Consider the following 24,976-nt stretch of genomic DNA (forward strand, 5'->3'; position numbering starts at 1 on the left):
AGAGTTGCCAACCTGCTAGGTCTTGAACTGTCATCGAGCCTCAGCCTCTGTCCCATCGACGAAATGCTGCGTCCTTCCGCCTATTTTACAAGTACATTAATGGTAAATGCTCTGACGAACTACAAACACGTATACTCTCTCGACGTGAATACCTCCGACAAACCCGACAGGCAGTTAAATCCCACCTCTACACAGTAGAGATTCCAAGGTGTAAGAAAGCCTTCTATTATAATAGTTTCTTCCCTAGAACTGCTAGACTTTGGAACTGTACTGACGTGCAGAAGTTCAAGTGTAATGTGAACAGACATCTTGTTACTCATCTCTCTTCATAATATCCCTGCCAATTATGTACTCGATAGTAGCCTCCTACTTCAAAGTGCCACTGTGTCTTCTTTGGGGTAAATATTGAATAAAAAACAACATTATTATATATCGTCTTTTAACCTTGCAATCATTTGCACAGTGCTCAATCTTTTTGCCGTCAGTATGGAAATTTGCAATGTTAGATTTCAGTTACTATTCTCAGTCATCCCTCTGATTCCAATCCCGCATCGCTATTGATGTTTGTTAGTGCTGTTGTTTTATTGGTGTTGCTCATCTGCCGCAAACACATTTCTCATTTCTAAAGTTAGGTGGTCTTGGATATCACGTTAAATTATATCTGATGGTGAGGTCTCAGCTTGCGGGCTTTGGGGAGTGTGGAGCCTCCCTTTAATTGCCATTGGTCCCAGGTCCACTCTGACCCGGAGTGGTAGTCCCTGTCAGGGTCCCAACTATGGGTTAAATAGAAACCAACTTGAAACAAAAAATATATTCTATTAAAAAAAATTTCTTCCAAATAACTGGATTCGGCATTAAATAATCTGAAAAGGGTTGATATGCCGTAAAACAAAAACAACCAACCAACTAAAGTTAGGATTTAATTTTAACAGATTAAAAATTAAAAGTAAAAGTCATTTTTATGATTAAGTATAAAATGATTTTTAGTTGTAAATTAAATATTTAAATTTAGTTTAAAAGAAAAGTACAATAATGTTAAAGAGTTTTGCTAGAAATATACTTAGCTTTGAATTTAATGTTACATTATTCACATATTTGTGTGATAAATCTTAAGTTAAAAAAGTATATATTAGAATAAACGAGTTATCAAATACTCGCTCAAAAATAAAGGGGCAGTCTTTATGTTTAAAAACATTGAAGGGTCCGTTTATTGTCCCGAAGCCAACGTCGTCAAACAGTGCCATGTCCACCATTTTAATGACCAAACATAAATTGTCTGAGTATTCTATCACCCTCCATAAACAAAATGATAAACCCAGCAAAGTTATATATATTTTCTCTTTAAGATATCACATGAAAAAAGACACTCACGTAGTTACTAATTTTCGAAATCTAGTTTTTTTTTTATTAGGGACATTATAACCGCATGCGTCGATGCGTGCGAGAAAATTAGCGGCAGCCAAAGGATAGCTGGCTAGCGAAAATATTAACAGCAGCGGTCGTTAAGCACATATGCAAATTAGCAATTGTGAGCAAGTTTGCGTCACTAGGAGAGAAGAGAAAAATATACCACGTGGTCGAAGAAAGAAGGAAATTGTGTGCCGAGCAAAATGCCGATTCCGATTGTATGTCTTTCCTTTTATTATTTTTCCTTTGAAACGAAGTCTAAGACAACGTGCGAATCTGAGAGATTTGAACTGTGACGACACAGTTAAAAAGCAATATTCACGTTACAATACATTGCGTAAACTTTTTTCAAACCGTGGGTTAATTTTTCACAACTGGACTTCATCAGTGCATAGAAAAAAAACTGTCTTATTACTACAGCGGTAATCATTTTTTATCTACAACATGTATATAATGTTGCAAAAAGGCTTTGTCTGCATTTTAAATTAAAGCACACGTGTTTTATAATATTTTTTTTTTTAGAATATTTCCTCGTGTATTTCTTGAGTAGTATCCTTACAGATTCTGACAATGGACAATTTCTGACGTCACTTCCGCTGATCAGGTTCTGCTTTTCAGCAGTTTTAGCCCAAGACAAAGAAAGAGACTTACAGACAGACAGTCGTAATTTTACTTTTTCCTTTAGTTAAGCGGAATTCCAACTCAACTAACATCTTTTTTGTATTTTTTGTTTAATATATTATTCATTTCACTGGTTTCCGAGTTTGTCCGTTATTCTTTCTAACGTTTAAACCATGATAACTCACGACGAGGTTTCGAAACCAAATTTTAAAATGCCCCAGTGTTCACATAAGATCAGGTGACGACAGAATTCAAATCTAAGAATAACAATTGATAATTCGAAAAGAAATTACGCGACGAATTCCCAAAAGAACAAACAGGCAAGAGTTAACTTGAAAAAAAAATAACAAAACGAATTCATACAGCGGAACGTAACACTCGTAACGCAAGCATATTTAATGATATAACTTTTTTAACTTGTAAGTACAACCATCTTTTTTCTCTTCTTTAATAAAGTGAAAATGAAAAAAAATCGAAAACGGACTTTTATACAAAGTATTTTTTGTAAGCTGCAGACATTTAAATGCTGTTGCAAAAGAAAAAAAACATACAAAACATGTCTGCTTTTAAAGTGTGACCTAATTTCGCCCACGTTTTGCATGATGACAATTCGTTGCAAATAAATTTCGGCTATTGTCGAAAAAATAGGAATTTAAAATATAATTTTTTTGTTTTAGTATTTCTGAAATGTTTTTTTTAATTATTTTTTAAAAGTGAACAGTTTTGTTTTATCAAACAAGAAAAAATGATTTGTTTTGTTTGTTTATGAGTTAACAATTTTCTATTCACTTATACAATTATGTTTTTCTATTTCTTCGTCTAGAAAGCCTGGAGACCATTTTGTTTCACAGTAAAACTTTTTGGAGAGAGAAAATTCCCCCTCCTTTTATTTTGATTGCAAAGTTTTATACCTGAAAAATACCCAAGTGATAAAAAATTAGTTTTCACACACACACACACACACACACACACACACACACACACACACACACGCCACCACCACCACCACCATCACCACCAAAACCAACACCAGCACACACACAAAGAGCATTTTCTCTTTTCCTCCCCGAGAATTTTTTTTCTGATAAAAGGGAAAAATGTCGTTCGCTTGCAGAAGATATTCAAGACGGAAGATTTTAAGGCTATAATCACGCAGTTACTCAAGGTTCAAGTCGATCAGCAGTAAAAAACAGAAGGAAATTTAAAAGAAAATAAGCAGGTCTAGTTGCAATTTCAACAGCAATTTCAACAACAACAATTTTTCCTGAAGTTCCACAAGGAGCAAGAAGTAATGTGAAAAAAGCCAATGTCAGAACAAGAAGATAAACAACAACAGCGGCAACACATGTTGGAACAGAAAGAGTTTCTTAAACAGAAGGGAAAGGAGAAATGTTTTTAAAAATGTTGAACAGTGATAACAGCACAGTTTTCTTTTCCAAAACTCCATCTGGAATTCCATTGAAACGTTCATATGCGTCCCGGAACAGGATAAATCATTTGATGCTTTTGATAGGAAATACGAAAACTTAATCACTGTGGATTGCCAAGAGTTGAGCAATGCCAAAAGTGTCCGTCTACTTTAAAGGAAACTAGGGACCCGGAAACACACTAAGTTAGTTGACAATATACTACTCAGAAAGATGAGCTCAGAAAGATTAGCTAACTGAAATTCTCGGAAGCGCTTAAGCTCTTATCTGAATGTATGGGGTCTCGTATCGGCAAAAAAATACGCAAAGATTAGCCGACGAGTTCTCTCAAAACTCAAAAGCAAACAAGGGCTCACACACTAAAAGAAGATTGCAAACGTGTAGCCAGCGTAAAGAACTATTCCAGAAATATCGAGGAATCAGGCGTATCATACGTGCGAAAGACTAGTGACAGACCAAACGATTGCTCTCTCAGGAAAAACAATGTAAATGAGAAGACAATGCAGCCACGTCCAAAGAGAGATCATCCAATTTCCAAACCAAAATCGAGTCCGTGCATTCGTTGTAGCGGACAACACTAGTCTATAAACTGATTTACAAAAATAAAACATGTAATGAGTGTGATAGGCCACAAATCGACACATTGCAGACAGAACAGAAATAACAGGGTCCGACAAGCAAGATCTGACATGGAAAATGTTAAACAAAACTAACCACGTGCTTACTAACAATTTTTTCATCAGGACTCAGAAGATGAACCAAGGCTATTGTCAGATTTGAGCTGAAAGATAACGCTCTGTCCGCTTTCAAAAATAAGCGAAACGTCAGTCTGCGGCAGTTGATAAAATTGATAAGGAAGTGGATCGGATTGGAAAAAACAGAATCCTATGGAAAGTAATCACTAGTGAATGAGATGCCTCTACTGTATACGTTACGAAAAAGACCAAGCAATTTCGTGTCTGTGCGGATTTTTCCACGGGCTTGAATACAGTTTCGAAAGATTACCATTATCTCCAAACATATACAAAAGATTTTTAAAAGAATAAAAAAAATTATATTTAAAGTAAAAGAATTAGAGACTGATATCGAAGAAAAACAAAGTCTCAATTTCACAGTTAGGTGTTTCTCTTACAACGCTTTCTCATTTTAGTCTTAACATCTTGGCTGTCTCGGGAAACGCTGCTCCCCAGGTCATGGAGAGATTAACTCCCTCTTGTTGTCCATTCTTTCCGGCGTTCAGCTAAAATCTGATTAAAATCTACTCAAATCTACGTATCATCACATGTCTAAGGCCCTAACGCTGACGTAAACCTAAATCTAGTTATTTGTTTACAGAAAAAAATTTCAGCCAAAAATCTGTTTACCTTTATTTTATTAATTCACGTTTATTTGTAGCCTTTTATTATTCCAGCTATCACTCACATTTCCCAATCTAATTGTTTTTATTTTCTAATCATAATTATAATCGATCCAGCGACCAGCCGTCGCCCGAATTAATCTATATATATATAAATTCGTATTGCTGCCTGTCTGTTTGTTTGTCTGACCACAATTTGAATTATATATCAAAAAGGGCCATTACATTCCTATTTCATTTATTTCTATATATAGTATAATACGTGCAAAAATATCCGCTCAAGAGGTAACCTTATTTGCATATAACATTAAGGAAAATCGATTTTACTAAATAACTGTATGTTACTTACTGTTTATAACGAGACGATTGTTTTAAGTGGTCTATTTAAGATTGCTTTTTAAAGTTGATTTATATTGATAATATATTTAATTTATGTTTAATTATTTTCACCGACACCAATTTTTTAGAAACCGGTTAGTATTATTTGCCCTGTTGTTTTATCTCCTTTATAATAATTTTGCTGCAGAAATTAAATTGTACCAAAGTAGCGTAGGTTTGCAACACAAGATGCCACATACAATTCAATACATCTAACCTATTAGCCATTATTATATGTAGCTTCTGACCACCATTACAGACATATTCAGCCGTGATTTTAAAATGTTACATTCCATCCGACGAGCATCGTCATCACAATCGCAACACCTTAAGAAGAAACCCAATACTTTTCTCTATATATATTTATTCCTTCCACTACTACCAGTTGACACCGGATCCTATTCTACATTTGTCAACTATAGTGTGATTATACTCTCCGTAACTGTCTAAGACAAATATAGACATAACATATTCTTTCCTATTTCCGATTATTAATTAATAACGGCTCCTAAGCAATGTTACGCCCTTTCTAATTGGTTGATACCGGAAATTTTAATATTCCAGAATGAAACTAATTTCTAGATAAACGAACACTTCTAAAAGTCTACAAAAATGACGTCGATCTCCACATGAGGCCCTAAATCGACTGGGTCCGCCAGCGTAAAATATGGTAAAACAAAACAATAATTTACTCTGCATTTTCAAGAAAGTATTTTTGACAAATATCTTTTTAAGTCCATACAAAAACAATATTTGCTAAAGAAAACTCCACAACATTCTTTAGAATGACGGCTTTTGTAGTTTTCGACTACGCTGATTAATAAAATGTCTTTCTAATTTTGCGGAGAGAAGTACTTTGAGGTGTCTATTCCAAACACCGTTCTTAGCATGACAATACTCAAAGAAGTGAAGTGAAAAATATCGCATTTGTTTTGAAAAGCAGAAGCAGACTTTAATAATAAAGGAAAACAGCTACGGCTGCTACCATTGATTTTGATCACTCTAAACATTTCATATACAATGAGAATCTAAAACTTCTGTTTTTAGTTTCTATTATTATTCGAATGGACTATTTTTCATAATTTTATTCATTCATACTGATTTACGCATTCCCTCAATTGCTTTTCTTAGATTCAAACAGTACCTGCAGGTTATCGCTCCAAACCACCACTAATCGCTAGTGAAAGTCAGATTATTTTATTTATGCCACGGTAGCTAGTTTCCTCAATTGTTCATGGACGGCAGTAGTCCCCAATAAGAAACGTAGTTTACTTTTTTGCGAGATGGGGGGGGCAGGGTGCTACCAGGCAACGCCGGTTAACAGATCCTGCTAGTATTAGATGGATCTAAATATATATATGTGTGTGCGTATAGTCAAATGGCGGACAATTTAATTAAAAACAATCTTGATTGGTTTTGTAAGCAACCTCACTTGATTTGTAGATTAAACAAAGCAGGGTTCGTGTTGCAGAGCGCATGCGAGTGCGTATAAAATATCATCAGCAGCAGCCGTAGTATGTATGGCTAGCGATTTTATTAGTAGTAGAAGCAGCGTTAAAACCCGTATTCAAATTGGCTAGTGTAATCGGGCTTGCATATGAAGAAAAAGAAAAAAAGTACACTACATGATCGGGAGCGAGAAATCTACGCTGAAGGAGACGGACGTGTAAAGTGAAGGCGAGAATGAGCTGGCTGTGGCAAGCATGCGGTCGAATGAAAGATTAAAGCGAGTCAGGTTACATGGACATGTGGCAGCGGGAGACTTTTTAAGTGGTGTCGAGACGGGAGAGTGACGTTAATAAATGTTTTTCTTAAAAAAGAAAATAAAGTCGACACGGACTTTTATATTTGTATTAATATTTTCTATTATATTTTTCCAGTTTTATTTTTATGAATTACTAAACTAAAAGTGCAACGCCACATAACGTAACATTAAGATGAAGTACAAAATGTATTAACATTTAGAAGACATATTTTCGTATTTTGTTATATATTTTTAGGTATAAAAGTAAATTGGCCAATCTGAAAAATGTCAATGAATTCTATTACTTGAATGAAACGGCAGCGAACGAATTTAAGAATACAAGCAAGTTCTGGGTCGGTAAGTTGCTGGTAATTTGGCCATTTTCTCTATTGATTTTATTCGTGATTTTCAAGTGTCCTACACATCACAAAAATGGGTCGTTTTTTATTTTATTAAACTTAAGTTTCTAAATATATAAATTTATGTATAAAATTTGACAGTAACTGTTTCATAGTGCAAAATCATTCATTTAATTATTATATTTTTATTGTATCAATCAATGAATCTATTTTACCCTTAATTCATGGCGTAAAAAAAGATAAAAATAAAAGAAAACGGCAACTTCTCTTCCAATTTTCGAATTTTGTAATCATGCCTAAAACCATTTTATTATTTTTGGTGGCTTGCTAGTTGCTATTTCTTTTGAGGAGTTAACGGCAAAATAGATTCATTGATTAATATAATAATTAAGTGAATGCTTTTGCGCTACTGTCAAGAATTGTAAATATCAGCTGAATTAAAGGAATAAATTGAAAGTTCCCAGTATTTATTTGCTAGTGTTGTTTTTATACGTACCTTCAAAAGAAAAAATAAAAAAATAAAAAACACCGTATAAAAACAACACTAGCTAATAAATACTGGGAACTCAAAGAAAGCGGACATTCGCCGGTAGTCGAATGGAAAATGAGACAAGCTACCACGTGCAGACATTTAGACGACCCATGTAAATTATGCCTCCATGAAAAATTTGCTATCCTGTACTTTAAAGAACCTCAAAATCTATTAAACTGTAGACTAGAAATAGCAAACAACTGTGTTCACAAAATAAAACTTACTCTAGGATAGCGATACAAAATAGCTTTAAAACTAACAATAACAATAGAAAACAAACAAATAAATAAATAAAATAAACATGAATATACATAAACGATCACATAAATAAATATGTGTGTGTGTGCATGTGTGTGTACACATAGGTATATCAACATATATATATATTTAAAAAGGAGGGAAAAGATCTACCTAAACCACTAACCTAGTTCTAAAACAGATCCTTTGTTCGATAAAATGCATTCCCATTGGCTGATATGAGGGGGCGCGGTGGATACTAGAAAGCTGATTGGCTAACTAGAAATCCTCAACATATATAAAAACAAGAAGCAACCACAAAATTCACGCACAAGCCTGACGAATCCTACAGTGGATTAAACGCAGAATATTCAGTGTAACTTAATCGCCATATATATGTTATAAATTACTAACTAGCTCTACCTACGTATTGAGCACTTTTGAAGTAAATACTTAAAGTTTACGCATAAATATATACTTTCGTATATTAAATTTGTGTGAGTAAATGAAGTAGTTATATATACATATATATATTATATATATATATGTATATATATATATATATATATATATATATATATATATATATATATATATAGTGTGTAAGTAAAAACAAGACTTTAAAACAAGGTGTTGGTGGCAACAAAAAGTGTATTTCAATTTACGTTACAATTGTTTCCATGTCCAGTTCGACAATTTCAAGCATTATGTCGTTTGAAAATTTTCAAAACCAGTATTTCTTCAGACTTTATGAATAAGCACACTTTTGGCAATGGAGAATTTTTTGAAGAGAAGGAAGGAAGGGGAATTCCCTAGATAGAAAGACATGCGAGAAACATCTACCTTTGTTGTAGTTACGGAAAATCCCATTGAAATATTTATATATCGCCTAATGTTCGTATCCTTATTTAAGAGCAGAGTCATGAAAAGTTGCTACAGAGAGCCTTAAGCCATTAAAAAAAAATGTAATATACATCCCATTCGTTGGGTTCCTAAATTAGACCTGTTATTTCTTTGTTACCCAATACTTAATTTTTAAAATTTTTGTTTCGATATTATGGCCGTAACAGCCTTGAAAAAATGGTACGGTTGGTTTTAGTTTCGTATTAGTGGCAGGTAATGTCTATAGATTATCGTTATATTTGTGCTCGGATTTATGACCCTTTTAGTTTCAAATTTTAATTGAATACGAGAGTGAATAAAATGGGTGTATTAAAGATATATATATATATATATATATATATATATATATATAAATCCTTGTATAATATTACGGGTGAAGTATTCTAATCTATTTATTGTTATTTAATGTTTTAAGATTCGTTGTTATTCTACTTGAAAAATGTTTTCATATCATTAAGTGGGATAAAATGAAGGGAGATAATCCAATTATATTGTTAAGTATTGCATGTTAATTTTGTTTGAAATTGGGTTGGTTTTTATCCTATAATGGTCAAAGGGAGGTAATTTAGGCCGTTTGGTGTTTTTGGTTCATTGATTACTAGAAGGCGTCTATGATTTAATAATTAATTTAATAATTGGGTTAACTTAATCAGACAGATCCAGAACATGCCACGATGGCTTACTTAACCAATTAAGTATATAAATTTTGTTTTGATCTCAAAGAATTGTCTTAGACCATGGGTTTAACCCGCCTCTGTTACTAATCACTTAATTCATGCGTTGTATTTTTGGGTGTCTAAATAAATAAAATATATATCCTATAATTATTATTCTGACAGCAAAACCACCCATGGTTACAAGTGTCTTTCATTCTTATGGGAAGATGTCTACTCTTGGATTTATGAGTAAAAACATTTAGAACATGGATTGCTGTATGTAGATAAGTAAGTCAGTATGGATTCTACCAACTTGGGGTGTAGGACGACAAAATCTGATTAAATTATATTTACATAAATTATACAACCCCCAAATTGCTAATTTAATTTTTATTTTTTAATAATAACTTGTTTAATTGCTAAGTTGTTTTATTGATTTGAAGAGGGCAGCCCTTATTTCACCGTCCATACTGCTATGATTGAATACAAGGATGCTCACCGTTATGGAGAAAAACATTTTAGATGAGCTGTATACCTTATTTATAAAAGAAGAATGGAAGTTTTATTCGCATGTGGGATTTGGATCATTCATTTAGATTATAACAACTCTAGCTATATAACTCTACATTAAAATTTAATCCTAGCATCCGATGATTCTTATTATTGTGAAAAAATTCATACTGACTTACTGAACTACATACAGCAATCCCTGTTGAAAATGTTTTTACCCATAAATGCAGGAGTAGACATCTTCCCACAAGAGTGAAACACACTTGTAACCATGGGTGGTTTTGCTGTCAGATTAATAACTAGAGGATATATATTTTATTTATTTAGACACCCAAAAATACAACGCATGAATTTAATGATTAGTAACAGAGGCGGGTTAAACCAAGACCGTCTTAAAAGACAAGATGGCCGGTGAGCAAAAATAATTTAATCTGCTGACGTCATCACGGATAGTCCACACCGGTGACACCGGTAGTCACCGGTAGGCATTCGTAACGTCTTGAAGTCAGTGTAATATTTCTTTTTTATTAAAATGCCTTCACGGTGCATCGTTCCAACTTGCTGAGGAAATTATCGTAAAGGACCAAAAAGTGACAGTATTTTCATTTCCGAAAGATAAAGAATTATAATGCAGTAAAAAAAAAAAGATTTTACACCATTTCCATTCAGCAAAGTAAGTTTTAACGTGCTCCCCCCCTGTATTTAACACGATGTAACTATAATTTAATTCAATATTATCATCCTAAATGTTCTACCATTCAAAAGAAGAAGCTTCAAATAAATTGCTAATATTAAAAAAAAAATGTTTACAGCATACAAAACTAATGAAAATGCGAGACAACATCGACTCTTTAAAACACGATTTTTTTAAGCTGTTGACACACGTTTAAAAATCTAACAAAAATTAATTTATCTGAAATTTTTCAATATTTAAAAATAAATTATGCCGGCTGATAAAATTTTTAAACTTTTTTTTAAAGCTAGAAAGATAAAATTTAAAAATACTTATTTTATGTATATATATATATATATATATATATATATATATATATGAAACTAAACTAAAAAAAAAAAAAAACGCGCGTTCACTCGTGGTCTTAAACAGTCTTGGCCATCGGGGCCAGATCAAAGTGTAGTATCTGTTCTCCAGATGCTGCATTCTATTTCTTGTTCTCTTTCGGTGGAGGAGAAATCCTTCACGACTGAGACAATTTTTATTTTTGTACCTTTTCTCCACGTTAAAAAACGACCCTGGTGTCTAACTCTGTCCCGTGGGGAGGCATAGTAAATAAGTACAATTCATTTCATTAACGTAATTGGGTTTGTATTACTGTACACATAGATTCGAAAAAGTTGTCAAAAACAAATATATGACAAATAAATGTTATCAAAGGCAAGATAAGTTACTTTTCTACCAAATATTTTTCGTGTTTTTATTCAATGTAACATGTTTATTCAGCTCGAAAAACATAGTGTTTACCGATGTATTCGAAAATTCCAGATGGCGTCTGATTCTCTCTTTAACACGGTAAGTTTGGGATAAGGTGTTATAAATAAAAAACTATACAACATACTATTAAAAACCCGCCGAATATATGTCAACCTATGTCACGGTAACATATATTGAGCGAGTTTTTAACAGTATTTTATCCGGTTTTGTATTTATAACACCTTTTCCCAAACTTACCGTGTTAAAGAGAGAATCAGACGCCATCTGGAATTTTCGAATACATCGGTAAACACTATGTTTTTCGAGCTGAATAAACATGTTACATTGAATAAAAACACGAAAAATATATCCAGTTTGGTAGAAAAGTAACTTATCTTGCCTTTGGTAACATCTATTTGTTATATATTTGTTTTTTTTTTGACAACTTTTTCGAATCTATGTGTACAGTAATACAAACCCACGTATTTTAACAAACTGAAAATATGGATATAAAAAAATGATTTTGCATGTTATTTTTGTTATGTGGTGAAATAATCTTAAATAAGAAACATGATTTTTTCTTTAGGTTAATTTTTTTACTGTGCAATATTTCGTGAATTTATTAAAAATATTGTTTTTGATTTTGAAAAAAATATTGTGGTTCATTTTGATTTAAAAATATTCATTTTGATTAAAAAATATTCATTTTGATTTAAAAAAATATTCATTTTGCTTTAAAAAAAAGTTTAATTTTAATATTTGTTTATTGTCTTAACTCATATCAAATGTTTTGCTTGTGTTCTGCTTCAAATATTCATAATCTTACATGCATAATTTTCATTTAATTATATTAAATAAACTTCAAGTTTATTTCAAATCAAATCGTGTTCCTTCACTTTTTTAAAATGTAATTTATAAGTAATTAAAGAACGCATTCTAATCTTTAAAATCTATAATACAATGAAATATTCAATTGCTTATAATATACTTAAACAAATAACTTGTGTTTTTTTATTATTTTTTTATTATTAATATTAGATGAGTTTCAGTATAAATCGTGTTCTTTCTTTATTTCTTTATTTTAATCCAATTTTGAAGTTTTGTAACGCTGTCTGTAAAAATTACTGTTCATTATTGACAGTCTAAGAGTTCCACATATCTTGCTTGTTGGGACCTCGGCGATGACGTCATTTTTTCAGCTGGCCGGCCATCTTTATAACGAAGACCACGGTTAAACCCATGGTCTAAGACAATTCTTTGAGATCAAAACAAAATTTATATACTTAATTGGTTAAGTAAGTCATCGTGGCATGTTCTGGATCTGTCTGATTAAGTTAACCCAATTATTAAATTAATTATTAAATCATAGACGCCTTCTAGTAATCAATGAACCAAAAACACCAAACGGCCTAAATTACCTCCCTTTGACCATTATAGGATAAAAACCAACCCAATTTCAAACAAAATTAACATGCAATACTTAACAATATAATTGGAGTATCTCCCTTCATTTTATCCCACTTAATGATATGAAAACATTTTTCAAGTAGAATAACAACGAATCTTAAAACATTAAATAACAATAAATAGATTAGAATACTTCACCCGTAATATTATACAAGGATTTATATATATATATCTTTAATACACCCATTTTATTCACTCTCGTATTCAATTAAAATTTGAAACTAAAAGGATCTTAATTCCGAGCACAAATATTACGATAATCTATGGACATTACCTGCCACTAATACGAAACTAAAACTAACCGTACTATTTTTTCAATGCTTTTACGGCCATAATATCGAAACAAAAATTTTAAAAATTAAGTATTGGGCAACAAAGAAATAACAGGTCTAATTTAGGAACCCAACGAATGGGATATATATTTAAAAAAATTTTTTAATGGCTTAAGGCTCTCTGTAGCAACTTTTCATGACTCTGCTCTTAAATAAGGATACGAAAATTAGGCGATATATTAATTTTTCAATGGGATTTTCCGTAACCACAACAAAGGTAGATGTTTCTCGCATGCCTTTCTCTCTAGGGAATTCCCCTTCCTTCCTTCTCATAAAAAAATTCTCCATTGCCTTAAGTCTGAAGAAATGCTGGTTTTGAAAATGTTCAAACGACATAATGCTTGAAATTGTCGAACTGGACATGGAAACAATTGTAACGTAAATTGAAATACACTTTTTGTTGCTACCAACACCTTGTTTTGAAGTCTTGTTTTTGCTTACTCAGTATATTAATGCTCAATTATAAAATTTGATAATTTTGTAGCTTACTCTTTAAGTCAACCATTTTGGCCTAAAACTCATTGGTATGTGAAAATTTACTGAATTTCACGAACTCAGTATAATTACATATAAGTCTCTCTCTCTCTCTCTCTCTCTCTCTCTCTCTCTCTCTCTCTCTATATATATATATATATATATATATATATATATATATATATATATATATATATATATAGTCATCCACTCATAAACAATAAATATTTTAAGGGTTTTCGGTTTCTAATACTAAGTTCTAGTGAATCGATCCCCCATTTTTGAAGCATCGAAATTTGTCGATTTTATTTCGCGAATTTAGCTTTTTAAGAGTTTGGCCTTGAAAAACCGTAACAATAGATAAACTTCTTGATTCTTCTGACTCACTACAAGCAAAAGCAGAGGACGTTTTTAGGGAAGCAAAAAGAAAACTTCAATGCAAGCTTCGTCAGATGAAAAATTAATGGTCAGCTTAGTTGTTCGCTGAAATACAAAAGGATTTTAGTTGTAAAGATGCAAAAGCCTTTTACAGCAAAATCAAATATGGACCACAATCTTAATCAACTCTCTCTCTCTCTTTCTCTCTCTTTCTTTCGCTCTTTATCTCTCTTGTTCTCTTTCTCTCTCTAACGGAATAGTCATTACTGACCAACCGTAACACTCTTCAAGAATCATCACCATTAACTCCAGTTCTGTGCAATTTTGAACAACTAAGTCATTCTAATGTCCACGATGTCCTCCACTTTGAGTGACATTCTTGCTTTTTGGCCCTCTCACGTCCTATTTTGGCAGAGGTTTTACCAAATAGCAGATCTTTGTTAGGTCGTCTGTTCTGGCCACATGTCCCAAACATCGCAATTTCCTGTCGCTGATGTTGTCCAGCCGTCCTCGGCATGGGCCAATCCTCTCCAGAACCCATTCGTTTTTACGTTTGTCCACCCATATTACACTAAGAACTCTACGGTAATACCACAATTTAAAAGCAGCAATTTTTCTCTTGTCGACTTTTTATCAAGAACCAACATTTTGTTTCGTATTTAGAATACCAAATCTTGTAAGAGTTGTTAATTCATGTGTTTTGAAATCGATCTATCTTTCCATATATTGGTTATCGCAGTCATTCTTAATCTATATTTCCTTTATGTAAAATGTAAAGATTGTTTTGTTTTAATCAAGGATGCAAATGGTATCCTGGCGTGATCAAAAGAAGTACTTTTGATAATCCATCTGTTATAGATGAAGCAGTGATTTCAAGTTTTCCCCAAGACAATATTATTGAATAAATGATGGCGGACCTCACCCTTGATGAGATAAAATACACAACCAAGGAAATTAATAATAGGAAAGTACCGGAATTTGATGGGATTCAAGTAGAGCTTTTGATCTTTGATGGTGAAAACATATTCTCATTCTTGTTGTATGACACGTAATTAATGTCGTTCGAGATTGGATAAATGAAACAATGTTACCAATTTACAAAATAAAAACGCAAAAGTCTGAAAGTGGTGACTATAGAAAGATCACACTGCTTAACGCTGTGGGTAAGGTGCTGACAAAGATTCTGCTTCTGTATATTTGATTCTGTATCATTCTTGAAAGTCAGTCTGGTTCAGAAATGGTCGTGGGACAGTTGACATGATTTTCTTTGCTCACCAATAAATGGAAAAATGCAAGGAAAAAAAGTGTCGTTGTGCCAAGTTTTTGTACAGCAAAGAAAACAGGTAGCAGTAAGGGAATTCTTTGGTCTAACTGTTTGAGGGAAGATACTATTAGACTAGAAAGCTTTCTGGCATTTAGGGACCTCAACAGCGAAATTGAATTGTCCGTTTTGTTGAATAAGTTCCGTCAGAATATGACGCCCCGAGTGAATAGTAATAGTATATTGTATAAACTAATATATAGAAAATGAAGTCAAGCAGGTGATATAACAAGTAAAATAGAGGAAAAAAGTAAGAAAAAAAATAATCATGAGACTGAAAACAAAGCGTAAACACAATAAATCAAGTACAATAATCATTATTTCCAGCATGACACGATCTTTCAAAAGTGTTTTCAAACATAACATAAGTATTCTGTAATGTAGAATTATTCACGCACGCGCATTCATGAAACAGTTAGCAAACGGATAAGATTTGATCACTCCAACGTACCAATTGTTCAATGTTAACCTCGAAGCAGCCGCTTTTCCACATTAATATCCTATATACGGATGTCAGTCGCAACTCTATTTTTCCCAGTATTGGAACATTATTTACTGAGAGGCAGCGTAATTCCATAGTATTACGTGCAGCAAATAATAGCAAATTGTTTTTCCACAACATGGAAAAACTGCCGGGCGGACCGTTTTACACAGCGTCTCTTCAAAATAGACAATTCATCAAGTTAAAAACACTAGTAAAATCCTCTGAGATATTATCGCCCCTTGTCTGATGGATTATTACAAGCGGGGTTCTCGGTGAGATTTATTGGTCCTTAGGTACTTGTGAAGGAGTCAACCCACGCAAATAATCAATTGTTTGATTAAATTCTCGCGATTAATACATGAGAAAATGGTAATAAAACGTTTTTCTTGCACTTTATAAGAAAATACCCCTGAACAATGAATCCCTCAAGAAGTAGAGGCTATTGAAACCGTCGACGACACATTTGATATTGAGCCTCCATAAATCACACCAGAACCACGACGTTCGGGCAGGAAAAGGAAAATCATGGTCCATGCAAAGAATGAAAAAAAAATCTGATACACCGTCCGGAGTTATTAGCTAGGGAAGGGGTGTTGTGGCGGAACTAACCTATGTTACCTACGAATAGACTATTCTAATCTCAATAATACTGGAAGATTAAGCCGTAAGGTGTCAGACGATATCCGTATGTATACTGGAATAATAGCTGAAGTGTGGTATTTGCTCTGAAGCTACACTAAAATTAAATAATCCTTAGGAAATGGAGGGGGAAACCCTTCTATACTAAGGCAATTTTATTTTTGTAAACTACCAGAGTGTCCTATTTGGAGGGAGCTGGTTTTCTTCCACATTAAAACGACTTTGTGTCACATTTTTTTGACGTGGGAAAGCAAATAGATATCAGTCGATATCCGGTAGACCAACTTAGGTCGTTCGTCGACTACGACGATCAACCCATCTATTGTATGCTTTGCAATACATGTTACTTTATTTTGGCGGTTTGTTTTTCTGTATTGGCCTGTTTGTGTGTGTTTTTTTTTAATATTTTTGATGAATATAAAATGTTTGCATTGAAATAGCAAGAAAAATGAATGTGTGTTTTCCATAAATTGAAATAGCAAATAAAATGAATGTGTGCTTTCAAATGTAAATAAAAATTGTCTCCATGACTTGAAATAGCAAGAAAAATGAACGTGTGCTTTTAAATGTAAACACAAATGCTTTCATAAACTTAAATAGCAAGAAAAATGAATATGAGTTCATCACATAAATATTAGCTTTCAATCTGATTCATTTCCAAGGAACACTGAGGTACAACATTGCCATATCACGTGTTCTATACCCTCACTGAGTCAGGAGAGTACTCAGAGGTAGGAAATAAAACAATTTAACAACTAGGAATTATGAGTTTTTTAACGAAATTGGTATGACAAAACACCTCATGAGACTAACGCTGGGTTTAGTTAACTGAATGACAAGTAAACGCTACAAATAAAATATGGAGTTCAATCGTCTTTTGCAAAATCCGATTTTGCAAGTTTTCCATCCGACACAGAAGGCACAACTTCCTGCAATTTGTTGGTTGTTTGTTTTTGTTTTACATCATGTCAACCCTTTTCAGGTTATTTAATGCCGAATTCAATGATTTTGAAGAAAAAATTTTTAATAGAATATATTTGGGTTTTTTCAAGTCGGTTTCTATTCAACCCATAGTTGGGACCCTAACAGGTACTACCACTCCAGGTCAGAGTTGATCTGGGAGCAATAGCAATTAAGGGGTGGCTCCACACACCCTAAAGCCCACAAGCTGTGGTCTTACCATCGGATATAGTTTAAGGTCATATTCAGGACCTAAAGCAGTTTGTGATTAGCAATGATAAGTCCTGTAATGTAGTTGTTCCCAGAGTCAACGAGATAAACAAATTGGAATTGAAACTCTTTTTAATTTATGATGCAAGAAAAAAAACCGTCTACTGTTTATAGTTTGCAAAATTGTAAAGAATTAATATGATGAGCATTCAATGTTGTTCATCGATTTATAGCAAGGAAGTTTACAGATATGAACAGGGAGAACCAAGATAAAGAGGATAAAAATATAAACAGTTTTATTAATGCATTTTTTGTTGTTGTAATTATTTTATTGTAATTATTTTTATTCTAATTATTTTAAAATTTACAGATTATTCAAAGGGACAAGACATTAATGTGGATAGATATTGGAACGATTCCCAACATAATTCGTCGGAGGGAAATTGTGTGACTATGAACCACCTTGGTTTATTTATGGTGGATAATTGTTTCTGGCCACATTCTTTTGTTTGCCAAAAAGATGCATGCGGTGAAGGTAAGTAGACAATCAGGTTGATATATATATATATATATATATATATATATATATATATATAAGAGGTGGATGTAGTTTGCTTGAAGCATTGTATAGTATGTAGTTAAATAGAATGTGTAGAAGGCGGTAAAATGCCGAGGTAACGGAAAGACACAAGCTGAAGCAGGTGAGAAAGTTTTATTAATGCAAATTACAAATACATGTGTACAATTCATATATTTCTCATACACATTATATTTATATTTGGTTTTAAAAGGTGAGAAAGAAGCCAGGAAATTTTAAACCAAACCACTTCTTTCAACCTTCCCGTGTCCTCAACTCTTGCTACTCCTACATCTTCTTTACGCGATACGTTGATGATATCCTACTTCTAACACCATCCCGGGAGGATGCGAACTCAATTTTTAACATATTTAACAACACTGACCCACACATTGAGTTCATTGTCGAGCATTTCGACAGCTCTGGATCGCTGGCACTTTTAGACTTCAGCCTCAACATCTCCGAAGATGGGAATATATCCACCAAATTCTATAAGAAACCCGTCTGTAGAGATCTCTTCGTAAAGAGATCTCTGCCATCCTCCGTAAAGCTAAAATAAGCTATGCGAGGAATGAAATAACGCGCATCCGCAATAAATGCAGCAACGAAGCGGATAAAAACACCTGCACTAATAGATTCAACCAAGTGCTAAAAACCAATGGATACCCCACGCCAACCATTGAAAACCTCAATAAACCTAGAAGACGTGCGCAGCATTCCTCCTCTAACACCTGCTTTCTAAAGCTGCCCCATTCTAACGACAGGATTACAGCAGCCATCCGCAAAGCTATACACAGGGAGGGTCCAGACATACAACTTATACACACTGGACCATCACTAAGACAGCAGTTGTCAAAACGCAAAACCGACCTAAGTAAGGTACCCTGCACCCTAACTAACTGCCTGATGAACACCACTAACATGTGCCATCATACATACACAGTATATCGCATACAGTGCCCCAAATGTGACCAATCATACGTCGGTAGCTCAATGGGGGATTAAACCATATTTTTTTCTTTCTTCTGAGGTGGTTGGATGGGATAGGGGTATTAGAATTAAATTGTTGTTTCTAATTGTGTTGGTTGTATTTTCAATTATTATTAATTGGGGTGTATTTTGGAGTTGTAGGTGGTTTTCACGGGTTATGTGGCCTATAGATGGGGTGATATTGTTATATTTAATTTTTCTTTGTATCCAGAATTCTTTAAGCCATTGTTTAGAATGCAGAATTTTGATTAAAGGTTTTTTATTGGAGGAAAGACAGAAATTTTTTTCGAGACGGATGGTACTATAGAATTTATAATTGAATTATGGTGGTTTAAGGACTTATGGACGTATGAGGGTGTAAAGTTGGATTTATGGTACGTCTCAGCGTTAAAGTTTAATGTAATGTCTAGAAAATTGGAAGATTTTTTATAAATTCGATAGTTCTTGAGAGGCTGAAGTTATAAAAAAAGACTTGTATTTTTTAGTGGATTATTATATCCTCTTGGCTAGGCTTTGGTGGTAAATAAAGCGTCGTCTCTATATAGGCCTCCTTAGATATGTCTAAATCGGTGCTAGAGTTCTTTCAGTACGAAGAGCTCCAACAAATCTGTCACCACTGTATAATCAGATACCCATCAAAATATAAAGTTATTAGAGGTTTCCCTTCTGGTCTAGAAGTTATTGTTAAATTATATTAGGAATCTTCTACCTAGGAGAATTAATTCAATTTCTAAATTTGTCAAGTAAGAATGAAGATAAGGGCTTTATTTAAGAGGATTAAAGAACTAGATTGATAATAATTGATGATATTGAAATTTATGAAGTTGAGTAAATGTTTGTTTTTAAAGGAAAGAAATCAATTAATTACGGAATCAGAGTTTTGCTAAAGAAAACGACTGACTTTTTCCTTTATGAAGGGGATGATCCTAGCTAGGGTTTTTTTTGCTTACAGCGCCTCTCTCTCTCTTTCTCTCTCTCTCTCTCTCTCTCTCTCTCTATATATATATATATATATATATATTTGTTTAATGTAACTATTATGTTAGAGTGTTTGAGAATAGCTCGCGTTACTTTAAAATTAATAGATTTTTTACAACCAGTTTCTAGCTTAGTAATAAGGATGATAAAACAAGGTGGGGATAAAACTAAAATATTTAAACAGTTAAATAAAGCAATTGTTCGTTATTCTGATGCTTTTGAATCGTTTAAAATTAACCAGAATATATTAATGCATGAAATCCAAAACTATATTTGTAATGTATAAAATGTATATAAAAATGTATATATTTATAATATTTTTTAATCTTTATATATATATTTAATTTCAATAAATAAAAATATAAATATACAAAATACTAATCATAGTAGGGATGATAAATAGTCAAATGGATTTATCCTAATCTTATAAATACAAACTGATAAATTAAAAAATATATCCATTTTGAATTTGGTAACATATGAATCTCACAGGTAAGAAATTTATTTTTATAACATAAATAGGTTAGCTAAATTAATTAAGAATATGAAACTAGATCTAATATTTGTAACATGTCTTCAGCTTAAAATTAAGGGTGGTGGTGTTTGATCAACACTGCTGGATGTAAAATACTGTCTTGTTTTTAAATCCCCGAAACCGTGTTTCATGGTAAACAACTGATGATCCATTAAATTACATCAGTACTATAGTGAATTCGAGAGAACAAGTTTATGCAGTGATTGCAGATTATTAAATGACTTACTGACTAGATACCCAGCCAGCCTGAATGATCGGCCCATCATCGGCCCATTACATAACCGACGATCAGCCGACAAACACTGTAATGGGCCGATGATGGGCCGATCATTCAGGCTGGCTGGGTAGTTTTCTAACGAATGATAAAAAAAATAAATATAATTTTTTGTATAGCTTTAAAGGTTAAAAAACTTCCAAGACTATATATATATATATATATATATATATATGTGTGTGTGTGTGTGTGTGTGTATGTGTGTGCATGTGTGTGTGTGTGTGTGTGTGCGTGCGTGCGATGGTTTGAAGGAAGTATTTGGTCATCAGAAGAGTGGTGCGTCCCCTTGTGCACTGCTAATGGAGAAGCACTTCTCACTGACAAAACAGATATTCTCAACAGTTGGAAAGAGCACTTTGAAAACGTGTTGAACACGTCATCTGCCATTGACAATGATGACATATCCTCCATTCCACAAAGTGCAGAAACACCGAAATTATAATTTGAACCTACTTATGAAAAAGTATGGGTATCCATAAAGCAACACGCAGCTGGTAAATCACCATCATCGAATGACCCAATTCCTACGCAGTTGTATAAATATGGTGGAAACACTTTGGTGAAAATACTTCTGCTCTTTCTGTTAATTATGGAAGGTAAGCCAGGTTTTACAAGACTATAAAGACGACTGCATTAAACACCGCTATAAGAATAAGGGTGTCAAGAATGTTTGTGACAAGCATCGTGGGATATCTCTGCTTTAGATTGCTGGAAAGATTCTGGTTAGATTCATTCTAAACAGAATCATCAAGCGTCTCGTCGATGAGGTGTATCTTGAGTTCCAGTGCGGTTTTCGGTCGGGTCGCGACACCATTGACATGATATTTTCACTCCGTTAATTGGCAGAAAAGGACTTGCATATGGTGCTTGTTGACCTTACGAAGCCTTTTGATATTGTGAATCGTGGCGCTCTTTGGCAGGTCTTGAGAAAGCTTGGTATCCCCGAGAGAATGCTAAACGTGATTATTTCTTTTCATGATGGGGTGATGTATGAAGCCTTCACACTTACACATGCGATCAAACAGGGGTGTGTAATGGCACTAGTTCTCTTTGCGCTTTTCTTCTCACTTATGTTGAAACTTGCATTTAGTAACATTGGCTCTTGTGTCAGGTTTTATTTTCGATCATCTGATTAATTGTTTACCCATCAACGGTTCAAAGCCAAAACTCTTATTCGAACCAAATTTATTGTAATTTGGTTTTTGCCGACGATGCTGCTCTGGTGGCAAAATCCTTCGAGGAAGTGCAGACTCTTCACGGTCGCTTTTCAGCTGCATGTAGGACCTTTGTACTGACAATAAGCATAAAAAGATTGTGGTATTACATCAGCCTTCCCTTACTCACAAGTAAAGTTGGATCCGTAAGGCAAAATTCACCTGAGATTTCCCGAGCGTAAACTGAAAGTGGGTGGTCTTGATAAAAATTATGTTAAATCGTTTCTTTACCTCGGCAGCAAAGTAAATCATAATGGATCTCTTGATGATGAAATTGTTCACAAGATTGCTAAGGCTACCTGTGTCTTTGGAAGCTTTGGTCACCACTTGTGTGATGAAAAGGTTATCCTTCTTTACGGCTCTGAGTCATGAACTCCGTACAGACATCATATTTATCAGTTACACGTAATCCATAAAAGCTGTCTACACTTGATTTTTGGCCTTACCTTCTGCAACAAGGTATCAAATGCTGAATTATTCACAAAATGCAAAATATTTGGCATCGAACTATTCCTCATCCAATCACGGTTACGGTGGACTGGTCACGTCTTGAGGATACCTGATAACAGAATTCAAAAAAATGGTGATGTACAGTCAGCTGACAGATGGGAAAAATGTTAGGTGACCTTGGCTTAGGTACAAGGACAAGTTGCAAAGTAATCTGTCCGCAGTAAACATATCATATGGGAATCTTGAAAAAGAAGCCAGTGAGATAAGGAATGGAGATCGTGGTCTTTTGAAGGAATCCGGAAAATTCAATCTGATAACTTAATTAAGTTGAAAGAAAAGAGAGAAAGAGCAAAACGATTGGCAGCTGCACTGCTATCAGCCAATCCATACTCAAGTTTTATATGCGACCTTGTTTGCAGATCTCTTGCTGGACTGGAAAGACATCAGAGGCAAAAACATGAATGAATTAAAAAATATGGGTTGTCGGAACTTCATACGTGGTATCGATGGGCGAGTCCATGAAAAAAGTTAGCAAAAAGGTAAACAGTTGCGTTTAACATATACGCCAAATTATACGAATGGAATAAGTACAATAAGACGGGGACAAAACGATTTATATTAATACTCTGAATTTCCGACACTAAGAATCTGAAATGATATACTTAACATTTGAAAACAGTCGTGTGAATAAAATCCACTGAACAGACGAATCATCGACATTTTTTAATCTTTTTTTCCATCTTAAATTCATATATATATATATATAAACATTCTTTTAAAACCACTCCCTGTTGAACCAAACCACTCTATCCAAACATATTTGGCGACTCAAAGATAAGAATATTTCTTTCAATTTGAAATGGCAAATAATAGGATCATATAAAAGATATAAATCAGGAGATAGATTATGTGAACTTTGTACACAGGAGACCGTAAAGATTTAAAAAAATGACGATATAAAAAATAGAGCCACTCTCCTAAATTCAAGAGAAGAGCTTATATCCTCATGCAGTCATAAACTTTGGTTTAAATTTAACAAATATAAACCACCATAAGTCATTAAAAATGTTACTTATTAATATTCAATATTGAAATTTAAGTTTAACTGGATACCCTTATTAATAAAATTTTGAACATCAATATTATTATTAATATTAGTTTATCTGATATATTTACCACTGTTGTATATTATTTATTTAAGCTTAACCTATACTATACTTATTAATTTTCATTAAATAAATAAATAAAGTATTAAAAATACTAAATTCAATAAGTTCAAAATATATTTTATAATCTAAATAGAATAAACATTAATTATCTCCCTTTGATTATTTAATTAGAAAAATAAGATTATCTCCCCCCCTTTTTTTTTAAATATTTGCTTAATTTTAAATTAGGCGTTTACTAACATATTCTAACCACTAAAAAATGTTCCATTGGCGTTCTTTTTGAAAATTCAACATTTCGTACATTTATAAGCCACAATCAACATCCAAATGAATGCTTTGACGATTATTACGGTTTTCAAAAGGCGAATAATTAATATATATATATATATATATATATGTTTGTGTGTGTGTTTGTGTGTGTATATATATTTACATATGTATATATATAATTCTTAACTTTTATTAAAAACATATTATTATAACCTTATATTTAAACCAAATTCAGATTTATAATTTTATTCTATGTTTTATTCTCAACCCATACTACTTTTCGTATCAAGTAAATATTTTCCTTTTTATTTTAATTTTTTCCAGATACACCTGCCTTACTTAAAAATTGCTAGATTTATTTATGGTGTCTTTTAGATATAAAAAACCCACCCAATACTTTTACTGATGAGGAGACTTGGTTAAAAAAAAACTATATGTCAAAATTATTGTCCGTAGCTTAATGTCTATCACAATAAAAACATCGTTTCCGAAACGATCGTACAAATTATTGACTTTGTTGTTGTCCTTCTTATGAAACAGATTTTTACTTTTTAATTCTAATTTGAATTTTAAATTATCAATCACATTACTATATATATATATATATATATATATATATATATACATATATATATATATATATATATATATATATATATATATTGTTAGTGTCGGAAATTCAGAGACAGGTATT

The 24,976-nt window shown here is 33.0% G+C and overlaps 1 protein-coding gene across 2 annotated transcripts in view; it reads left to right on the plus strand.

Moving 5' to 3' along the window:
* The window catches only part of LOC145287716 (uncharacterized), a 640,174-nt gene that overhangs the window by 473,210 nt on the left and 141,988 nt on the right, over window positions 1-24,976 (plus strand). Inside the window, exons 4-5 of one of the 2 annotated variants that reach the window (XM_080135468.1) lie at window positions 7,191-7,291; window positions 18,196-18,360. The exons of the other annotated variant lie outside the window; for it this stretch is intronic. Of the exons in view, the coding sequence (XP_079991594.1) occupies window positions 7,191-7,291; window positions 18,196-18,360 (266 nt within the window). The remainder of the gene's footprint in view (window positions 1-7,190; window positions 7,292-18,195; window positions 18,361-24,976) is intronic. 2 annotated transcript variants of the gene reach the window in all.

The sequence above is a fragment of the Euprymna scolopes genome, chromosome 11, assembly GCF_053919585.1.
Source record: "Euprymna scolopes isolate OS-2025 chromosome 11, ASM5391958v1, whole genome shotgun sequence".
Lineage (NCBI taxonomy): Eukaryota > Metazoa > Mollusca > Cephalopoda > Sepiida > Sepiolidae > Euprymna > Euprymna scolopes.